The sequence below is a fragment of the Delphinus delphis genome, chromosome 6, assembly GCF_949987515.2.
Source record: "Delphinus delphis chromosome 6, mDelDel1.2, whole genome shotgun sequence".
In the NCBI taxonomy this organism is placed as follows: domain Eukaryota; kingdom Metazoa; phylum Chordata; class Mammalia; order Artiodactyla; family Delphinidae; genus Delphinus; species Delphinus delphis.
In genome coordinates, this window is record NC_082688.1 from 87,490,070 (window position 1) to 87,511,511 (window position 21,442).

A 21,442-nucleotide genomic window follows, 5' to 3' on the forward strand; every position below is an offset into this window, starting at 1 on the left:
ACCCCTGTAAATTCCCCATCACCACATTCTGAAATGAGCCCTCAACACTGCCCAGCAATGCCCATTTCTTGGATTCGCTCTTTCCCCCCCCACCCATTACAATCACTGGTTCAGTCCTTCTTGTCCCTTCAGAGCCCTGACATTGCCCCCCACTTTCCCCTTCTTCCATCCTTCTGACACCCACACCTCCTCTTTCATTTTCTGGGTACAACTTGGCCTCCTTTGTCACAGAGAAATTACACCACTCTCAAAGGTGCAAACCTGCCTGCACCTGCCTCCTGGGCTTCTTCCCTTGTGGTAAAATAGAGGCCCCATCCCTCCACCAGCCTCTCCAATGTTTGGATCCCATTTCCTACTGACTTCAGAGAAATCTCACTATCAGTTAGCTCCTTCATTTTTAGGCATACTCACTTCCTTCCTCCCAGCTCTGGTCTTCTTATCAACATTTTATCTGCGCTCAATCTCTCCTGTTAAAAGCCTCTGGTTGCCCCTACATTCACATTCAGCTGCCTTTTTCGGGGTTATGTGCATTCTTTCTTCATTTCCTCCCCTTCACTTCATCCTCACTTCACTTCAGGTCTGGCTTTGTCCTCATTGCCCTTCTGAAACAGTCACCACATGTCTCCAGACCTAACAGATGTTTCGGTCTGCATCTTCCTTGACCTCTCAGAACATTTGACTTTACAGGCATACCTCAGAGATGTTGTGGGTTTGATTCCAGACCACCTCAATAAAGTGAATATCACAATAAAGTGAATCACATGATTTTTTTGGTTTCCCAGTACATATAAAAGTTATGTTTAGACTGTACTGTAGTCTATTAAGTGTGCAATAGCATTATGTCTAAAAAAAGCAGTATACATACCTTAATTTAAAAATACTTTATGGCTAAAGACACTAACCTTTTTAACATATTTATCATCTCAGCCTTCAATGAGTCATAATCTTCTTGCTGGTGGAGGGTCTTGCCTTGATGATGACTGCTGACTGATGAGGGTGGTGGTTGCTAAAGGTTGGGGTGACTGTGCAGTTTCTTAAAATAAAGACAGCAATGAAGTTTGCCATATTGACTGACTCTTCCTTTCATTTGAACACTGAGAGGCCATTATAGGGTTATTAGCTGGCCTAATGTCAATACTGTTGTGTCTCAGGGAATAGGGAGGCCCCAGAAGAGGGACAGAGATGGGAAGGCCAGTTAGTGGAGCAGTCAGAACACATACAACATTTATTGATTATGTTCACTGTCTTATGTGGGTGCAGTTAGTGGCACCCCAAAACAATTACAATAGTAACATCTTTGTATCATTGGTCACAGATCACCATGACAAATATAATAATAATGAAAAAGTTTGAAATATTTCGAGAATTACCAAAATGTGACACAGAGACGTCAAGTGAGCAAATGCTGTTGGGAAAATGGTGCTGCTAGACTTGCCCAACGCAGGGCTGCCACAGATATTCAATATGTTAAAAAGGCAGAATCTGTGAAGTGCAATACGACAAGGTATGCCTGTGTTGATTTCCTCTTAACCACAACCTCCCATTGGTTTCTGCATTCTTCTGGCTTGCTTTCTGCTGCTCAGTTCCTCCTTTACAGACTCATCCTTGTCTTTCTGCTCTTTTAAAATGTTGAGCTCTTCAGGGCTCTGCCTTAGGTCCTCTTCTCTGTGTCTAGTGTCTCTTTATAGGGTCTCATGCACTCCTGCAGCTTGAATTATCATTTATCCCCTGACTCCAGAATATATACCTCTGGCTCCAACCTTCAACATGGACTCCAGGCCCATGTGTCCATCTGCCTCCTAGACACCTCCCCGTGGGCATCCCAAATGCACCTCATGCTCAGTGTGGCCAGGACTGAGGTCCACAAGCCCCCACCCTCATTAGGTGTTTCTGTTTTGCGGAACAGCATCGCCATTCATCCAGTTGCACAAACCAGAAACCTAGGAGTCATTCTTGAGATTTCCTTCTTCTTGACCCACTGTCTCCTCAAAATCCGATCTGTCACCATGCCCTGAGGATTTGTACTCTTTTATATCTGCCATCTCCACTCACCATCATAGTCTCTGCTACTGCTATCTGCTCTCTCACCAGAGCTCCTAATGGGGTTCCTTGCATTCTCACATTCTACCAACCCACCCGTTTCACACCAAAGTGGCTTTCACACTGCCATTCTGATCATCGTGCCCCCACCCCTCGAGTAAGACCCTCCCCCCAGTGGCTTTCTGTCCTTTTTCTGTCCCTTGCCCTGACCTGCACAGTCCTGCATGGTCTGGCCCATGAAGAGCCCTCAAGTTCAACCACTCCTGTGCCTTCTCCAGGTTCACCATGTGGCCCTTATTTCATGTCCCCAAGCACCTTTCTCCAGCTCCTATGCCACACCTGCCAAAGAGCTTTTGCAAGTGCTGTATTCTTGTGTTTCTGTACCTCTCCTCCACACTCCCTTCACCCTTCACCTATTTATTTAACTCTTACTCATCCTTCAGCTGAGAAGAGGCAATGCTTAAGAGCAGAGACTCTGAGCCAGTGTTCTGGGTTCAAATCCCAGCTCTTCCATTTACTAGTTTGGCTAAGTTATTTAATCTTTCTGTGCCTCAGTTCTCTTCATCTGTAAAATGGGGATAATAATAACACCTACATCAGAAGGCTGTTATAAGGATTGGTTGGGTGTGCGTGTGTTTCATGTAGAGTGGGGCCTGGCATGTAGTTAGCGCTGTATAAATACCTACTATTATTATTGTTACTTATTACAAGAGTAAAGTGCTACGATTGATGATTGTGAAAGCTGTTACTTTACTATTCAAAACAACTAAGTAATGTATTTAATTAAAGAAATAGATTAATATGAACATTTAGACAGTAAGTTAACTAAGAAAATAGATCAACAGTGTATATGAATGTTAAGAAGTGAGTTAACTAGATACCTTCAGGAAAAATTGGATCCTTTTTGAGCCAGTAAACCATTTATCCAAATTCAGGTAATATAAAGCAGAATAATAGAGAGTAAATTATAGCATAATTATAATCTTTGGAATTGATTGAGGTACTCTAGCATTCATAATATTAGACAAAATAATTCTTTCAATTAATCAGTTATTTTGAAAGACAAAATAATACTTGATGATTTCGTTGGCCGTCTCATTGTCTGCAATATCCTAGTGGAGCTAGTCAGCAAATCTCTCTCCCTCTGCTGAACATGCTGAACAGTGAGCATCCAGTTAAAATTGCAGGAGCTGCAGTGCACCGCAGCTGCAGTCTAGCCAACCGCACTGAGAAGTTCTTGTTTCTGCACTGCCTTGTCACATTTTAAAATTATTACTCACATTTCTAGTAATACAATTACAGTTTTTTATAATTTCAAAATTAGGCTTGTATATGCATTCCAGGACGGAGATGCCCTCTGATCTTGGCTTTGTCGGGATATTGATCTAACACCCAAGCTTTCGGCGTTCAGCCAGGATGCATATTTAGTGCAACTCTTGGTTTAGAACTTCTTGGTAGGTGAATTTAATGTACCCTTGCTTATTTTCAAACCTGCAACCCAAAGTACATACATTTTCCTCAAATTGGACACATTTTGTCGACAGTTACATGTGCTATGCCCTTCCTTCTTCGTTTCATTACAGAAGTATTACATGTTTCTTATCACGTGGTGTTCTAATGTCCAAGAATACCTGTGACCGTTTCCTGTTTTGCTTTAAGAGTAAGTCTAACATTTATTGAGCATTTCTTGTGTGCCAGGAACTGTTCTAAATGAGTCTATGGCTTAACTCATTTAACCCTTTGCTGCCTGGGAAGAAGGTACTGTTCCTATTCTAATGCTGAGACATACAGGTTAAACAACTTGTAGTAAGTGTCAGAGCCAGAATTTGAACCAGGTATTGTGGCACAGACATTCATGTTGTTAACTGTACTGAATGGTAGGAATGTTTAAAAGTGCCATTTAGACTAACTTGCTATTAAGAACTGCAAATGGGAGAAGGTGGTTCTGTAATCAGGGGAAGAGCTGCCGGGATCACTGAGGATTTCCTATTAAGTAACATAGATCAGCAACTCCCTTCCATCCTTAAAAATTTAACTCTATGAAAAGAGAATGGTGAGGAAGCATTATTAAAAAATATCTGCAATGAAATATTTTGCACTTTGTTTCCAAGGGTATTTGCTTAGACAATGAAGATTGTTATGTACTGAGTCTTCTTAAAGCAGGACCACAGCTCTTTAAAATTTTTATTGCAAATTTATGAGGAGCTCCAAGTTTATCATGAAATTCACTTCCCTTTCAGTACTTTTTTTCTTTTATTACTTTTTTGGCTGCGTAGGGTCTTAGTTGCAGCACGTGGGATCTTTCATTGTGGTGCATGGTCTCTTCGTTGCAGCGCTCGAACTTCTCTCTAGTTGAGGCACTTGGGTTTTCTCTCTAGTTGTGGTGCACGGGCTCCAGGGCACATGGGCTCTGTAGTTGTGGCGCACGGGTTCCAGAATGTGTGGGCTCTGTAATTTGCGGCACACGGGCTCTCTCCTTGAGGTGCACAAGCTTAGTAGTTGTGGTGCGCGGGCTTAGTTGCCCTGTGGCATGTGGGATCTTAGTTCCCTGACCAGGGATCAAACCCACATCCCCTGCATTGGAAGGCGGATTCTTTACCACTGGACCACCAGGGAAGTCACCCTTTCAGTACTTTGGAAGGAAGTAGGAGGTATTATTTACATGTTAGGTTAGATCCACTTGCCGCAGTTAAGTATTCAGTGAGTAAAGTTTTATTTCTAGAACCCACTTTCCTTGATTCACTGCACATTTTCATTCAGGTGAAAAAGTATTGCCTGAATGGAAGTTTGGACATTTGAATTGATGATTTGTATGCTTCCTCTGTCCATATCTTGACTATCTTCCATCTAAGCATTTTTTCTGCCATCTTATTCCCTAAATAGCACAGAGGTTAAATGCGGGCTTTGGAGGTAGAATGAATGGATATGAAATTTGGCTCTTTCATTTATTTGTTAGTTGTATAACCTGTCTCCTTGATTTTCTTACCTGTAAAATGGAGCTGTTAATTTTTTTTTTTTTTTTGCGGTACGCGGGCCTCTCACTGCTGCGGCCTCTTCCGTTGCGGAGCACAGGCTCCGGACACGCAGGCTCAGCAGCCATGGCTCACGGGCCCAGCCACTCTGCGGCATGTGGGATCTTCCCGGACCGGGGCACGAACCCCTGTCCCCAGCATCGGCAGGCAGACTCTCAACCAATGTGCCGCCAGGGAAGCCCGGAGCTGTTAATTTTAACTAACTTGTGGCACTAATTATCATGAGCAAATTAATGTAAAGCACTTTGAATAGCATCTGGCACCTAGTAAACATACAGTAAATATTAGCATTATTATCCCATTTATTTCTACATAAAGATAACTGTTGTTAAAACAGTTGTTAAAAAAAGATAACTGTTGTTAAAATTTCTTCTGTAATTTTACTCATTTAGAAACAAAATGTATAATTATCAAATCTGCGTACAGCATTGTTCACATTACAAGTCATAGATTTGATGACTTATACCTATGAGCAGTTTTGATGAAAAATTCTCTCCAAAAATTTTTTATCATATTGGGTGGGCCAAAAGTTTCATTTGGTTTCTTCTGTAAGATGGCTCTAGTAGCACTTAGTTGTCTTTAACTTCACTGGAAACAATTTTGTTACATTGTATGTGACAGCTGTCATATCAGCATACATTTAAAAAAGACATAAAAATTGGTGAATTTTTGTGTAGCCTTTTTAATACTGAATATGGAAGAAAAACAACATTTTCGGCATATTATACTTTATTCTTTCAAGAAAGGTAAAAACGCAACTGAAATGCACAAAAAGATTTGTGCAGTGTATGGAGAAGGTGCTGTGACTGATCAAATGTGTCAAAAGTGGTTTGCAAAGTTTCGTGCTGGAGATTTCTCGCTGGACAAAGCTCCACAGTTCGGTAGACCAGTTGAAATTGATAGCGATCAAATCAAAACAATAATTGAGAGCAATCAATGTTATGCCACGTGGGAGATAGCCGACATACTTAAAGAATCCAAATCAAACGTTGAAAATCATTTGCACCAGCTTGATTATGTGAATCACTTTGACGTTTGGATTCCACATAAACGAGAAAAACCTTCTTGACCCTATTTCTGCATGCGATTCTCTACTGAAATGTAATGAAAACACTCCGTTTTTAAAACAAATTGTTGGGGACTTCCCTGGTGGCACAGTGGTTAAGAACCCACCTGCCAATGTAGGGGACACGGGTTCAAGCCCTGGTCTGGGAAGATCCCACATGCCGCGGAGCAACTAAGCCAGTGCACCACAACTACTGAGCCTGTGCTCTAGAGCCCGCGAGCCACAACTACTGCAGCCCGTGTGCCTAGAGCCTGTGCTCCGCAGCAAGAGAAGCCACCGCAATGAGAAGCCCGCGCACTGCAATGAAGAGTAGCCCCCGCTCGCTGCAACTAGAGAAAGCCTGCACCCAACAGCAACGAAGACACAACGCAGCCAAAAATAAATTAATTAATTAAAAAAAAATTGTGACAGGAGATGAAAAGTGTATACTGTACAACAATGTGGAATGGAAGAGATCGTGGGGCACACAAAATGAACTACCACCAACCACCAAAGGCCGGTCTTCATCGAAAGAAGGTGATGTTGTGTATATTGTGGGATCAGAAGGGAGTCCTCTATTATGAACTTCCAGAAAACCAAACGATTAATTCCAACAAATACTGCTCCCAATTAGACCAACTGAAAGCTGCACCCAGTTGAAAAGCGTCCAGAATTAGTCAACAGAAAACGCATAATCTTCCATCAGTATAACTCAAGACCACATGTTTCTTTGATGACCAGGCAAAAACTGTTACAGCTTGTCTGGGAAGTTCTGATTCATCCGCTATATTCACCAGACATTACACCTTCGCATTTCCATCTATTTTGGTCTTTACAAAATTCTCTTAATGGAAAAAAATTCAATTCCCTGGAAGACTATAAAAGGCACCTGGAACAGTTCTTTGCTCAAAAAGATAAAAAGTTTTGGACTTATGAAATTGCCTGGAAAATGGCAGAAAGTAGTGGAACAAAAGTGTGAATACGTTGTTCAATAAAGTTCTTGGGGAAAATGAAAAATGTGTCTTTTATTTTTACTTAAAATACCAAAGGCACTCTTTGGCCCACCTGATAAACCAAGAACTGTAAAGGTCTTTGAATTACTCAAAAGGGAATTGTTAAATTTAGAGTGATAGCAGTTATGTTGCTTTTATAACTGTTAGAAATATACTTGCATTAGTCCTTCCTGGAACTGAGAATTAGCTATATCTCTTCCTGTTGAATATCCAGTCTTTGCTAAAACGGCAGTAAAAACTACGTTCAGAGCTGATTCAAATGGGAAATGGAATCTGCCTTACAGAACTGTCATAGAATGTGTTTTGTTTGTTTAGAGTGTGTTTTTTATAATTATTTTTGGCCAATAGGCAATGAAATTAAGGAGCCTGTCCTTGGTGATTTTATACTGCTCCCAAAATGGCTTGTTGAAATGGCAGGTGATAAAGGAGAATGCATGGGGGCATCTGTAAGAACACCTTCAAATGAGGCACATCTGAGTAAAGGGTGTCAGGCTGATCACTTTCATGGATGGAATCACTTGTGGCAGATTCTCTATTCTGAACTGCACTATTTGCTTTATTTTGGGTGGCTGTGTCACTTCAGGGCTGCATTTCTTACATGCCTTCTACTTTTTCTAGTTGTTTATGTTTATATATATATAAAGCCCTAGATATATTTTTTAAGAAAACAAGCAGACAAAAAGTACTTCTTTTGTGGTCTTAACACAAAATCTGTTCTTATTGAACTTTTTGGAATTTATTAACTTCTATTAGGTTATCTTAGTTAAGAAAGAATCAAATTCATAGCATCGGTGCCACAGATTTCTTAATTCTATCACAAGTAGGCTACAGAAACCCTCATGATTCCTTAATATTTCTTTATTTTTAGCTCTTTTTGTTAAAAGTTACAGAAAAAATGTATATAAAATAAGAATAGTATATTGAAACTCCAATTAAGTTATTCAGCTAAACTGTTATCAAATCATGGTCATTCTTGTTTCATATATTTCTCTACCCACTTCCTCTACCTCCAGGACACATTATATATTATCCAAAAATGTTTCAGAATGTTATATCTAAAAGACTTCCTTTAAAAAAACCATAACTGGGGGCTTCCCTGGTGGCACAGTGGTTGAGAGTCCGCCTGCCGATGCAGGGGACACGGGTTCGTGCCCCGGTTCGGGAAGATCCCACATGCCGCAGAGCGGCTGGGCCCGTGAGCCATTGCCGCTGAGCCTGTGCGTCCGGAGCCCGTGCTCCGCAATGGGAGAGGCCACAACAGTGAGAGGCCCACGTACCGCAAAAAAAAAAAAAAAACATAACTGGAATATCATTATCCCATCTAAAATTTTTTAACAATTCCTTATCATTAAATATCTAGGCAGTTTGTCAGTTTCCCTGATTATCTCAAAATCTTTTTTTAAAACAACTTATTTGTTTGAATTAATATTGAAATATACATTTTAATTTTTATGTTTCTTACATCTCTTTTAAAAACAGTTTTATTGAGATACAATCCAAATCCAATAAACAGCACATATTTAGAATGTACAGTTTTACAAGTTTGAGATCCATAAACAATAAAAATAATGAGCACATCTATCAACCCAAAAAGTTTCCTTGTGTCCCTTTGTAATCCCTCCATCCCGCCCCTTTCCCCCAGGCAACCAGTGATCTACTTTTTTGTCATTAAAGATTAGTTTGCAATTGCTATAATTTTATATAAATGGAAGCATACAGCATGTATTCTTTTTGTATTCTTTTTTTGTCTATATTCTTTCACTGAGCATGCATATTTTAAGATTCATTCAGGTTGTTGAGTGTTTCAGTAGTTCCTTCCTATTTATTGTTGAGCAATATTCCATTTTACAGATAGACCACTATTTGTTTATCCATCTGCCTGATGATGATCATGTGGGTTTACAGTTTTTGCTATTATAAATAAAGCTACTATGAACATTTCTGTGTGTGCCTTTCTGTAGATATACATTTTCATTTCTCCTGAGTGAAATGGCAGGTGTTTATGTAACTTTTCTAGAAACTGCCAAACTCATTTTCAAAGTGGTTGTTCCAGTTTTTAATTTTTCAGCCTTATAATAGGTGTATATCTCATTGTGGTTTTAATTTACATTTCCCTAATGACTAATGATGTTGAGCCTCTCTTCACGGGTTATTTGCCATCTGTATGTCTTCTTTAGTAGTCTGTTTAAATCATTTGCTCATTTTATAATTGGTTTGTTTTCTTATTACTGAGTTTTGAGAGTTCTTCGTATATTCTGGATTCAAGTCCTCTATCAGATACATGATTTGCAAATATTTTCTCCAAATCTGTGGCCTGATTTTTTATTCTCTTGACAGTGTCATTTTGTTTTTTAAATGATGACCACCCATTTTCTTTTTCTTTTTTAAAAAATATTTATTTATTTATTTTGGCTGTGCCAGGTCTTAGTTGCGGCACATGGGATCTTCGTTGCAGCATGTGGGATCTTTAGTTGCGGCCTGCAGGCTTCTTAGTTGCAGCTTGCATGCTGGATCTAGTTCCCCGACCAGGGATCAAACCCATGCCCCCTCCATTGGGAGCATGGAGTCTTACCCTCTGGACCACCCAGGAAGTCCCCTCTTGACAGTGTCTTTTGAAGAACAGAAGTTTTTAATTTTGAGGAAGTTCAATTTATCAGTTCTTTCATTGATCATGATTTTGGTGTGAAATCTTTTCCTAACCTAATACCACAAATGTTTTCTCCTATAAGTTTTATAATTTTGGGTTTTATATTTAGGTCTATGATCCATTTTTAAAAATTAACATTTGGTCCATTTTGAGTTGACTTTTATATACAATGTGAGGTATGGATAGACGTTCCCTCCTTTTTTTTTTTGCATATGCATGTCTAGTTATTCCAGCATACTGAAAACCATTATTTGAAAATCAATCGCCCATGTATGTGTGGGCCTATTTCTCTATAGTCTGTTCCATTGTTCTGCCAATATCAAACTATCTTGATTACCCTTAAGTCGCTTTCAATCTACGTGTCTTCTTTTTTATTAATTTTCTTGCAATTTATTTGTTGAAAAAGCTGGGTCATTTGTCCAAATAGTTTCTCAGAGTCAGAATTGTATTGATTGCACCCCTGTAATCAGTGGTGTGCTGGTAAATATTTAACATCTGGTTCTCTGGCATGAAAAAGCCTGGATCTATTGCACTTGCTAGTTTCTGTGGTGTAAATATTCCTACCATGGCTGATTTAAAACCACCAAAGCAACATCATTGAACACAGAGTGGGAAAAGATGTGCGGTAGTACATCGTTGCATAGTATATCCACTCTACACATAAAATAGAGATAAATAACTTCAAGTGCATAGGAAAAGGCAAAATGTAGTGAAATAATTAGGGAATGATGAGTTGTGAGGATTTATTACCTTTGTTTTAACATTTAAACATGTTTTAACATTTAATTATGTGTTTCTATAATTTAATTTTTAACAACTGTATTTCACAGCCAACTCGCAAAATTCCTGAGAATTTAACGATTGGCTGTTACGACTTGGTGCAAGCCAGTCCCAGCATGGCATTGTAGAGTAGTCCAACATGTTTCTCTGTTCTTCATATTTTTAAAAAAATTTCCTGAATATTAATAATGAGAGGCAGAGGTTTGATTAAATTCAGGTTCAACTCTTTGGCAAGATTGTTTCATAGGTTATGGAAGGCTGCTGATTATCATTGCCTTTATCCATTAATTCATTAGGGCTGCAAATTAGTGATAGTCTAATTCTATGATTCTTTCTTCAGTTAAGTAGCTGGGATGATCTGTAAAGAAAAGCTTACCTAGAACTAGTTGATTAAACTGAGTGTAAGTTTGTTTAGGAAATGAAGGATGCATAAAAGGCGTGTTTTACTTTTAATTTACTCATTTTCAGAATAATGAGTTGGTTCCCTCATATCCTTCAAAGGTGCCAGTGACTTTTTTTAAGTGTCCTTGTGAACTTAGAGATATAAACATATCTGATGTGTTTCAGTACACTGAGTTTTTATGCTTATTGGTGCTTAAACTGATCCATTTTTTGACTGGAGGGGGCCTCTTCAAGTTGATTCTTGATCCTTTTTACACACATTCAGTGGTCTCTGATAGCTTCCTTGCTTTCTGGTAGGACATGTTTCAGACTCATCATCTATACTTCACGTCTCATACTGAGTCATTTTTCCAGGGAGCCAGAGTCCTTTAATAGAATATGGTATTTAGAACCATATGATATCACTTATATGTGGAGTCTAAAATATGACATAAATAAACTTATCTATGAAACAGAAACAGACTCACAGACATAGAGAACAGACTTGTGTTTGCCAAGGTGGAGTGGATGTCGGGGAAGGATGGATCGGGAGTTTGGGATTAGTAGATACAAACTATTTTACATAGAATGGATAAACAAGGTCCTACTGTTGTAAAGCACAGGGAACTCTACTCAATATTCTGTAATAAACCATAATGGAAAAGAATATGAAAAAGAATGTATATCTATGTATAACTGAATCACTTTGCTGTACAGTATAAATCAACTGTACTTCAGTAAAATAAATTTTAAAAAAATAGAATATGGTATTTAGAGACCATAGTCTAGGCACTAGGGTTACTTACTGCTACTAGGTTCTTAACTGTTTCTAGGACATTTAAGTGGACAGAGCTGAGGAATACACACACACACACACACACACACACACACACACACATTTTTAAGCTAAAATATATTATGAGTTCATTCAATATTTCCATTTGAAATTTAGGAGTACAAAATTTTTAGCTAAACTTTCTTAAGTTTGTTTCTCTTTTTCTTCCATGCTGAAAATCCCAGTTGTCAATAACATCATACTATTACCCATTTGCTGCACACACGACAGTAACAAATAATATTACCAACACTACCTCCAATAATATGATTATTAAAAAGTTACATACAGAGAGATGAATAATTATAAATTTGTATTTAAAGGCACTTTAAATAGCTTTTTTCTGATGCTTTTATCACCAACTTGATAAACAATTAGGCTAATTTGATTAATTTTGCTTCCAAATTTTAGAGATTGAATTTTAATTTAAATCTGTTTTATAGATTTATTTATTTATGTAAAATATTTAAATGTTTCCAAAGTACAATCTGTTAAAACATGATATTTTCCAAATAGCTGCTATCCCTGTTCTTTCCCTGGTTTATATTATGATTTTTTTTTTAAACCTATATGTATATATATTTGTATGCCTCCTTATTTCTTAGGTGAGTGGTAACAGACATTCCACCTTGCTTTTTCATCAGTATATCCAGGAGGTGCTCCACAGCAATTTATGTATTTCTCATTTCTTTTTAGCTGCTTAATATTCATGTTTGATATACATAATTTTTCCAGCAAATTCCCTCCAGATGATTTTGGGTTGTTTCCAGTATTTGGCATTACAAAATTTACTGTCTTTTTATATTTTTGCCAATGTATGTTTGGGATATGTTTTAATATTAGTATTTTTCCAGCATTTTATTATGAAAAATTTCAAACACAGCCAAGTTTAAAGAATTTTACAGTGAACACCTATACCCACCACCTAAACTGATATAAAATTTATTTATTGTGAAATGTACAAAAATAAGTGTACATTCATTGTTTTGACAAATGCACATTTTTTAGTTGCATCATTTAGTTTTTTGAGTTATGAGTCCTTTATGTATTCTAGATCTAAGTCTCTTATTAGATATATATATGATTTGCAAATATTTTCTCTCATTCTATGAGTTGTCTCTTCACTTTCTTGATGGTGTCCTTTTGCAGCACAAAAATTTTCAGTTTTGGTGATGTCCAGTTTATTTACTTTTTCTTTTGTTGCTTGTGCTTTTGATGTCATATGTAAGATACCATTGCTTAATCCAAGGTTTATGCCTCTGTTTTCTTCTAAGAGTTTTATACTTTTAGCTCTTATATTTATGGTGTGAGAAGTCCAACTTAATTCAAAGGAGAAAGAACAGTCTTTTCAACAAACGGGGCTGGGAAAACTAAATATCCAAGTGCAAAAGAATGGTCTTTGGCACCCTGATCAAAAAAATTAATTGCTCATAAATGTGAGGGCTTATTTCTGGACTTTGAATTCTATTCCATTGTTCTATATGTCTGTCTTCTGTTTTAAGAATTCATGAATTTAAGGAGGATATTTACAAAAGTACATATTTGTGACCCATTGTTTATAACCTCTGTTCATGGTCTCCTTATATGTGTTTTGTCTCAGTTACTTCTCCCATTTGTTTCTACAATTGCCTATCTCATTTTGTGTGTAATGTCATAGGGGAAGGGAGTGCCTGGTGGTGAAGTGTAATATTAATGTCATTGGGATGGTGATGCTCCCATTTTTCAAAGACTGCTTTGAACACAGACAGGAATTACCTTCAGTTGGCAATGGTGGCATAAAATGATGAAAATAAAATAAAGAAGCTTATGGTTCAAAGATTTTCTTACCTTATTTAAATTTAAGATACAGAACCATGAAAGTACGTTAAACTAATGGTTATGACTTTCTCTTTGAGAAAGTAGACATTTCAGACCTGTCAGAAATAATTCTTTATGATTTTACTTCTTTATAGAGTTCCTGAGTTGGAGGTAGAAGAAGAAACTCAAGTTCAAGAGATGACCCTAGATGAGTGGAAAAATCTTCAAGAACAGACCAGACCAAAGCCTGAATTTAACATCCGGAAACCTGAGTCCACTGTCCCTTCCAAAGCAGTGGTGATACACAAGTCTAAATATAGAGATGATGTAAGCATGATGTTTTGTATCTAGAGGTAATCTTCACTGTTACCTTATTGGAAACGAAATGGGCTTTTCCACTTCTATTTTAAAAATGGAACATTAGTAGTTGACATTCTAGTTTCAACCTAAGAGTAATCAGAGATTATGTGTGCCTAATTTTACTGTATTTTTATTGTTTATTAAGAAAAAAATTGAAAAAGAATTGACCTATTAATACTTAATCCAAAGCAGTTATAGTGACAGTGCACTTTCTGCTCCCTCCAGAACTGTGCAAAGACTGTGCACATGCTGTATGTTTTAGCTGCATGTCAATTTTGTGTCAGAAGAGAGGTACAGAATGTTTCCTGAATCCATTTCAGAGGATAACTACTCTGCATTTTCGTGATTAGATTATCTTCAGTTCTAATTCTTTTGTTTTTTTTAAGTTTAAGTATAGTTGATTTACAATATTTTATTAGTTCCAGGTGTATAGCAAAGTGATTCAGTGGGTTTTTTTTCACAGTTCTAATTCCTAATAAGAGCATTTAGTTGGAACTAGTTGATCATTTTTAACTGGTCAGGGTTGGGTGAAGCCTTTTCTGTGTTACTGTAGCAGCTTTGCTCCCTCTGCAGAAACTCACCAGAGGAGCCCTGAAGCACCTGGCAGCACCGTCGGGCACTGCTGCTGTGGCCAGCTATCCTGTTGGAACTGCTTGTGCGTTCCTCTGTCTTTTGTGGTCCTGATTTTACAAGGTTTATGTTCAGCTCTTCATTGGCAACTTCCGCTTTGAAAATATCTTCCAGCAGATATTGAGAAGGCTGGTCAGAGAGTTATTTAATCACATTCTATTTAAGCTGCTGAACTTAAGGAAGGGTACACTGAATCATTCTGATTTTAAAATTTAGAGTTTGTTTCATTCCGTCACAGCTATTTATCTTGATACCAGTCTCTGTGTCGATGACGGTAGTGAGCACCCTTCCTGTCTGCTGGATATTCACTGATTTTCCATTTGAAACTCAGGAGTTCTGTACTATGTAGATTTGTCTGTGTTCCCATTTACACTTTGGTTAGTTATATTCTTTGAATGAATAGTTTCCCTAGGGGGTCATTTATGAAACAGGATCCCCTCCTAACTCCTGTTTCAGTCAGTCCAAGCTCTTGGAGTCTAGTACGTTTTGTGTTTTTTTTGTTGTTGTTGTTTTGCGGTACGCAGGCCTCTCACTGTTGTGGCCTCTCCCGTTGCAGAGCACAGGCTCCAGACGCACAGGCTCAGCGGCCATGGCTCACGGGCCCAGCCGCTCCGCGGCATGTGGGATCTTCCCGGACCAGGGCACGAACCCGTGTCCCCTGCATCGGCAGGCGGACTCTCAACTACTGCACCACCAGGGAAGCCCGAGTCTAATAAGTTTTTAGCTTTTCCACTAGAAATGGCTTTTTGTACACATACGAGTGAGGCCTTTTTACAAGTCCATCAGCTAGTTGTTGTTTTTTTTTTTTTTCTATCCATTTTCTTCTTTTTTGTTCTGGGGCACTGTAAATAAAGCTTTGCCTAAAACAATTGTGCTGTTAGGATGTGAAATGTGCAGCTGACATGTTAGGTAAAAATAGAAGCTGCTCTTCCTTAATCCACACCAGATTCATCCTCCCTGGCTCCAGAGAGAGGTCTCCTGGAATCTTTGAAGCAACTGTGTTAGCTGCTGAGTCATCGAGCTTGGTCTCAGTAAAGCACACATCTTTGGTACTTATTAATCTTGTGGCATTGACGATTTTAGCCAGGAATTTTTCTTAAAGCAACAGAAGCCAAACCACTAGTCCAAGAAGTGATTGGTGTCACTGACTTTGTTCTGAGTACCCTAAGAGACAAAGGCACTAGAATAACACCTCTTGTTTGCATGGAGCTCTGTTCTTTGCAAGGTTCAGACCAAACAGTAGCCTATGAAGAGAGCTGGGACCTTAAAGCACCTTGGCCTGACTATTCGCTCACTTTGCTTCCATTGCAAGTTGTCCCTTCTTACTGGGAAGGCTGCCGTGTCTCTGCTGAGGCACACTGACAGCCAATTGTTTTCTAAACCAGGCCGTAGTTATCATTTTACCTCTTATATCTTTTGTGTTTGTCTTGTTGCCAGAGTGCCATTGTTCCTGAATTGTTCTTTCCTTCATCTTTTTAGCTTTGAGAGCCCATCTAAGGCCTTTGATTTATTTTAATCTGAAACTTCGAAGGGGACACAAGTGTTAAATGTGAAACCTGAAATGAACATATGGCCAAAAGGGACTGATGTGCTCAGGGAAATTTGATTCCATTTTCTGGACAAGCTGTAGGGATGTTTAACCTTACAGCACTTGGGAGATTCTCGTCTACGATCACTGGCATATTTTCTGTAGGTTTATATTTTACTTAAAAGTGAGAGTTCTTCTTTGTTTCATTCATGGTTAGGAATTGAAGCCAAATCAAATTTGAAGGAGTTTTATTTAATACAGTGTTCTTTTAACAAGAGGTAGAACTTATTTGACCTCTTACAATAAAATGTACTTTCTCAAAGAATTTGAACTAGAGCAGTTCTTCAAAAGCAGCTTGAGTTCTTTATGCTGCCTTGGTAGCAACCCTCAGATAAATCATACTGTTGTTCTATCCTTTCCATATATTTTGAGTCAGAGGTGTTTATTGTATATCATCCAGTTTTTAACATACGGTATTTGTACAGTCAGCACCCATGTTGAAAGAAGTTTCTCCATCAAGCTCTATTCTAGGAAGGTGATTTTCCTTATTTATCAGAGTAGCATTTGTGAAGAAATAAAACAAAAGGCAGAAACTAAAACTTTTCAATCTCAGCAAAATACACTTATTCGATATAAAACATTTAAATGATTACTGTTAGTCACGTCAAATCTTACATCTTAACCTACTAAACTGATAGAAATTTGGTCTCACTTGAAGTAACGGTAAGTTCAAAAATGTTTGAATTAAGACTGTGAGACACTACTATGTATAAAATGGACAACTAATAAGAACCTACCTTGTAGCACAGGGAACTCTGTTCGATATTCTGTGATGACCCATACGGGAATAGAGTCTAAAAAAATAGTGGATATATGTATATGTATAGCTGACTGACTTTGCTGTTACAGCAGAAACTAACACAGCATTGTAAATCAACTATACTCCAATTCAAAAAACAAGGACTATGAGTATGAGAACATGTGGCTTCAAAAATGTGCAGAACCCACCTGGCTGGAAGCAGAGCAGCAGCATCTTCCCCTGCCCAGAGCCCGGCCCAGTGAGTGTCCATGGAGACGGCCATGTGTGTGTTCTGTGTTTGATGCTGTAACTGTGTTTCAGTTGGTAAAGGATGACTATGAGGATGATGCCCACGTTTTCCGGAAAGCGGCCAATGACATCACATCCCAGCTGGAGATTAATTTTGGTAACCTCCCTCGTCCCGGGCGCGGAGCCAGAGGTGGCACACGGGGAGGCCGGGGAAGGATCAGAAGGGCAGAAAACTATGGACCCAGAGCAGAAGTGGTGGTAAGTGTTTATATTCTATTTTTTTTTTTTATGGTACGTGGGCCTTTCACTGTTGTGGCCTCTCCCGCCGCGGAGCACAGGCTCCGGACGCGCAGGCTCAGCGGCCATGGCTCACGGGCCTAGCCGCTCTGCAGCATGTGGGATCTTCCCGGACCGGGGCACGAACCCGTGTCCCCTGCATCGTCAGGCGGACTCTCAACCACTGCGCCACCAGGGAAGCCCAGTGTTTATATTCTAAACCCTGATGGTTTTCTGAAGTGAGAGGATGAAGATGCCCTGGGCCTACATAGTCTAATTTTGGAAGATCATCAGGTTCTGCCTCGTCTAGACAGAGGAGGTTCTTCCTCCTCTGTCTCGTGTGGGTCTGATGTTGGGAGTGTTTGGAACGGTCATGGTAGCATGATGGACATCAGTTGGATACAGACCATTGTGTAGCCCTGGCCTCCAGGGTCTCCAGGGAAGTTCGATGTCTGCCATGAACGCACGTTCAGAGCTGGAGAAAAATTCACACATCTGCATCAGATAAGATCCCCAGGCTTGGGATTGAATTAGATCAACTGACGGTGGCTTACCATGGTCTGATCATCTGCCCTGGGCCCTGATGCTTTCAGGGTAGACAAAATCCTTCCTACAGCTTCAAGGCCACCTTTTCGCTTCAAACCATTCTTTCCCACTCTTCAGCCAACACTGCTCTACTTCTAGAACAGACAAGCATGTTCCTTACCCCACAGGGCCTTTGCACCTGCTGGCCCTTCTCCCACCCCTTTGCCTGTTTACCTAGAATAGATCCTCCAACCTCCCTTTCTCAGAGAAGTCTTCCAGACCAGGTCAGAGTCCTTATTTGCTTTGAAGCACCATCTGCATTTGTAATTGTATTCTCGCTGGTGCAGTTGTTGATCAGTGTCTGCTGTCTCCAGGGGACATGATGGTTTCCCCAGTGCCTAGCGCAATGTAAGCTGTAGTAGGTGCTTCATAAATGTTTTTTGAACAAACACCTGTTGAGTGGGAGTTGGGCACAAGGCCCGGTGGCCAGCACAGGCCCCCGTGCCACACTTGTGACGATGGAAGAGGAGCAGCCCCTTCTCTGTGGCTGGTCTGGGAAATGTTCCTTTTGCTGCCTGACTCCCTTACTCCAGGGAGCAGCCCCTGGGAGGAGAAACTAGTCTGTTATACTTAAACAAGAGCAAAAACACAACATTGTTTTTTCTGGGTACATTTGAGGCCATGTTGGAAAAAGGAACTATTCTGGGAATAGAAAATATACATCCACTCCTTTCCCATAGCAGAGCTCTGCCACCGCGTGTGCAGTGTGGTGATCCGGTCCTCGAACCTGCCGCCCACCTGGGCTCTTCCAGCTTCTAACAGCCTTCACGCTCGCATTGTTGCGGGATTCTGTTCTCTTTGCTCATTCATTGAGGCTTATCTCTGGGAGAACCTTCTCTTCTAGAAAACATTACTTGACTGTGATGTGTACTTGGCCACCAAATTGCATTGGATGCCCTGACTGTGGGCCCCCATTCCCAGGCCATCTGTGACTGAACTTACCAGTATGTTTCTCCCCCAACTTTGTGAGCTCCCCAAGGGCAGGACTGTCTTTAATCATCCTTATATCTCCATGTAGCAAATTTTTTTTTTGCTACATGGAGCAAATTTATCCAATAAATATCCTCCATATTTATTGGATGAAGGAAGGATCTGTAAGATCAGTAAGGATCTGTGGGAGGGAGGGCCGGGGGTGGCCAGTAGGCACTGCCAGCCGTTCTGCAACAGGGACGGGAGCGGGTCAGAGGAGGGAGAGGCACCCTTCCATGTCCCCTCTTTGGGGTCTGTGCAGCACTTGGCTGCAGCTCAGAGCAGGGCCTCACTCAGAGTGACCCTGCCACTCTTCTCTTCCCACTGGGACCCTCTCTCCCTCAACGTTTGGGCCGCTATCCCTACCCCATTAGCTCCTCCCCTGAGGGAGAGTGGGCACCGTGTTTCACACAGCTCTGCACCCAGGTGGGAATGGGTGAAGTGACGGTTGCTTTCAAAACTTTTCTTTTTCAGACACAAGATGTTGCTCCAAACCCAGACGACCCTGAAGATTTTCCTGCTCTGGCTTGAGAGAGCCCTATTTCCCTGGCAAATTAAAACAGCACTGGCATACCTATAAAGAGACTTTTCTTGCTGTGGGGAAGATAAGAACAATAGATGTTGCTTTTTCCCATGTAGTTTGAATTCATTGCACTTTTTTGGCCTGGGGGTGGTGTGGGAATAAGGATTTCTCCAGATGCTAGAGAGCAGCAGTGCTGGTCAGGCGTTAGTCTGGCACTTTCCCGAGAAGGTGGAGAATGGTGATTATTTTTTTATTTAAGGAATTCCAAATGTAGTTCAGAAATAATGTTTAAAATATGTACATAGAGATTGTATTGAATCTTCCACAAAAGCATGGAGAGTAAAGCAAGTTGTAAAATAGAATCTATTGAGACTACTTAGTAAGTTGTATAGATACCGGAAGGCTATGTCCTTCTGTATTAAAGGAAATACATATAACTTGGACCATTAATTTAAAGCGGTCACAGCCTAGTTTTCCGAGACCAAGAAATTAAAATACAGTTGTATTTACTATTTACTTGTAAATGTTATATTCTCCTGGAATTTTTTGGTTTTCATTTAACCAATAATTTTAAGTAGCTATCGTGCAATCACTGGTTACCACTCTGCGGCAGAGAATTAGGGAAAGTATTGATTTTTTCACGGTGATCCAAACTACCTCGTGGTTTCTGCGTGTATGTGCACACACGTACACACACGCGCTTAGTATAAATGTGCATATTTAGTGTTTGGGTGGGTTTTAGGATGAGTATGAAGTAAATGATTTTTTAAATAATGTTATTTATCCCACCAATCAAATGAAAAGGGGTCCAGGCAAGAATTGCAACTTAACACCCCATGCTTTTCTCCCTCAGAGCTAGCGTCAGAATTCAACACCTGTGACAGAGGCCCTCCGTCCCTGTCCTGGGCAAGACTTATAAATAACTAATATTTATTGAACACCTATGTTTAGTTTTTCTCACTTAGCCCTTGCACCAGTTCGAGTTCCTATTTCTTGCCTTTGGAGAATTTTGGGGTTAGGGGCTTCCTCAGAGGTTCAATAACTCCCTGAGTCCCACCCTAACCAGCAGGGCTGAGACCTGGAGGCCCACGTTCTCTCAGCCCAGCTGCCTGCAGGGTGGTGCCCAGGGTGGCAGCTGGGGCAGCTGTAACGGCCGCTGGGAGCTGGGGTGACACTCTTCCCACTTTACTGAAGAAACTGGGTAACGTTTGCTGGTTGTCACACGGTTAATATGCTTATGTGGGAATCTGAACCTTGGTCTCAGGATCTGTGCTTTTTTTTGCCTTGCTATACTAAGATGGCAGTTCTGAACTTGAACCCAAGTGTAAATAAAGGTTGGTATTCCCTCGTCTGTGTATAGAGAGCTGAATCCTTTTGGTGACACCCAGGTCAAGAGAGAACAATGTGGGAAAAGGCCACAGCGGAAAGAGTCATTTCATATTTTGTTGAGTAATCAGCACTGAACCCTCGGCCACATTAAGCCAGTTAAGGACCTTCCCTGTGGTTGACAGCCTACTTTTGGATTCTTGTTATTAATCTGAGTACTAAGGTAATCATTTTACTCCCTCTCCCCGGAAAAGACACAGTGAACGTGAGTACCTGACCTGAGAAGTCTCGTGAGAGTGAATGTCGTGTTCAGCCGTGATAATCAGCGGGTGCAGCGTGAAGATGTGTCACTGCTCATCAGGCTTGTGCTGTGTCACATGAAGTCCTTTTGCCTTGCCCTGGCTTTGAAGATTGGCAAAACAGATCCTTCTCAAGAAGATCCCCTTTAGAACACATTGAGGATGCCCGTACCACGGAGCAGTCTCGGGTCTTGTGGTCAGAAAAAGGTTGGGGGAATAGGGGACGGTTTCTGAGCCCGCTAGAGGTCTTCATTTGCTCACCAGGACTACCTCTTGCCAATCTGGTGGGGCAGATGAATGTCAGGCTTCTGTCATGTGGTTGTCCACA

General features: G+C 40.2%; 1 protein-coding gene across 1 annotated transcript in view; it reads left to right on the top strand.

Annotated features, from left to right (window-relative positions):
• HABP4 (hyaluronan binding protein 4) overlaps positions 1–20,840 on the top strand; it is a 39,337-nt gene extending 18,497 nt beyond the window's left edge. The window contains exons 6-8 of the mRNA XM_060013521.1: positions 13,726–13,897; positions 17,209–17,394; positions 19,441–20,840. Of these exons, the coding sequence (XP_059869504.1) occupies positions 13,726–13,897; positions 17,209–17,394; positions 19,441–19,497 (415 nt within the window). The 3' untranslated portion in view covers positions 19,498–20,840. The remainder of the gene's footprint in view (positions 1–13,725; positions 13,898–17,208; positions 17,395–19,440) is intronic.
• Positions 20,841–21,442: the final 602 nt, after the last annotated feature.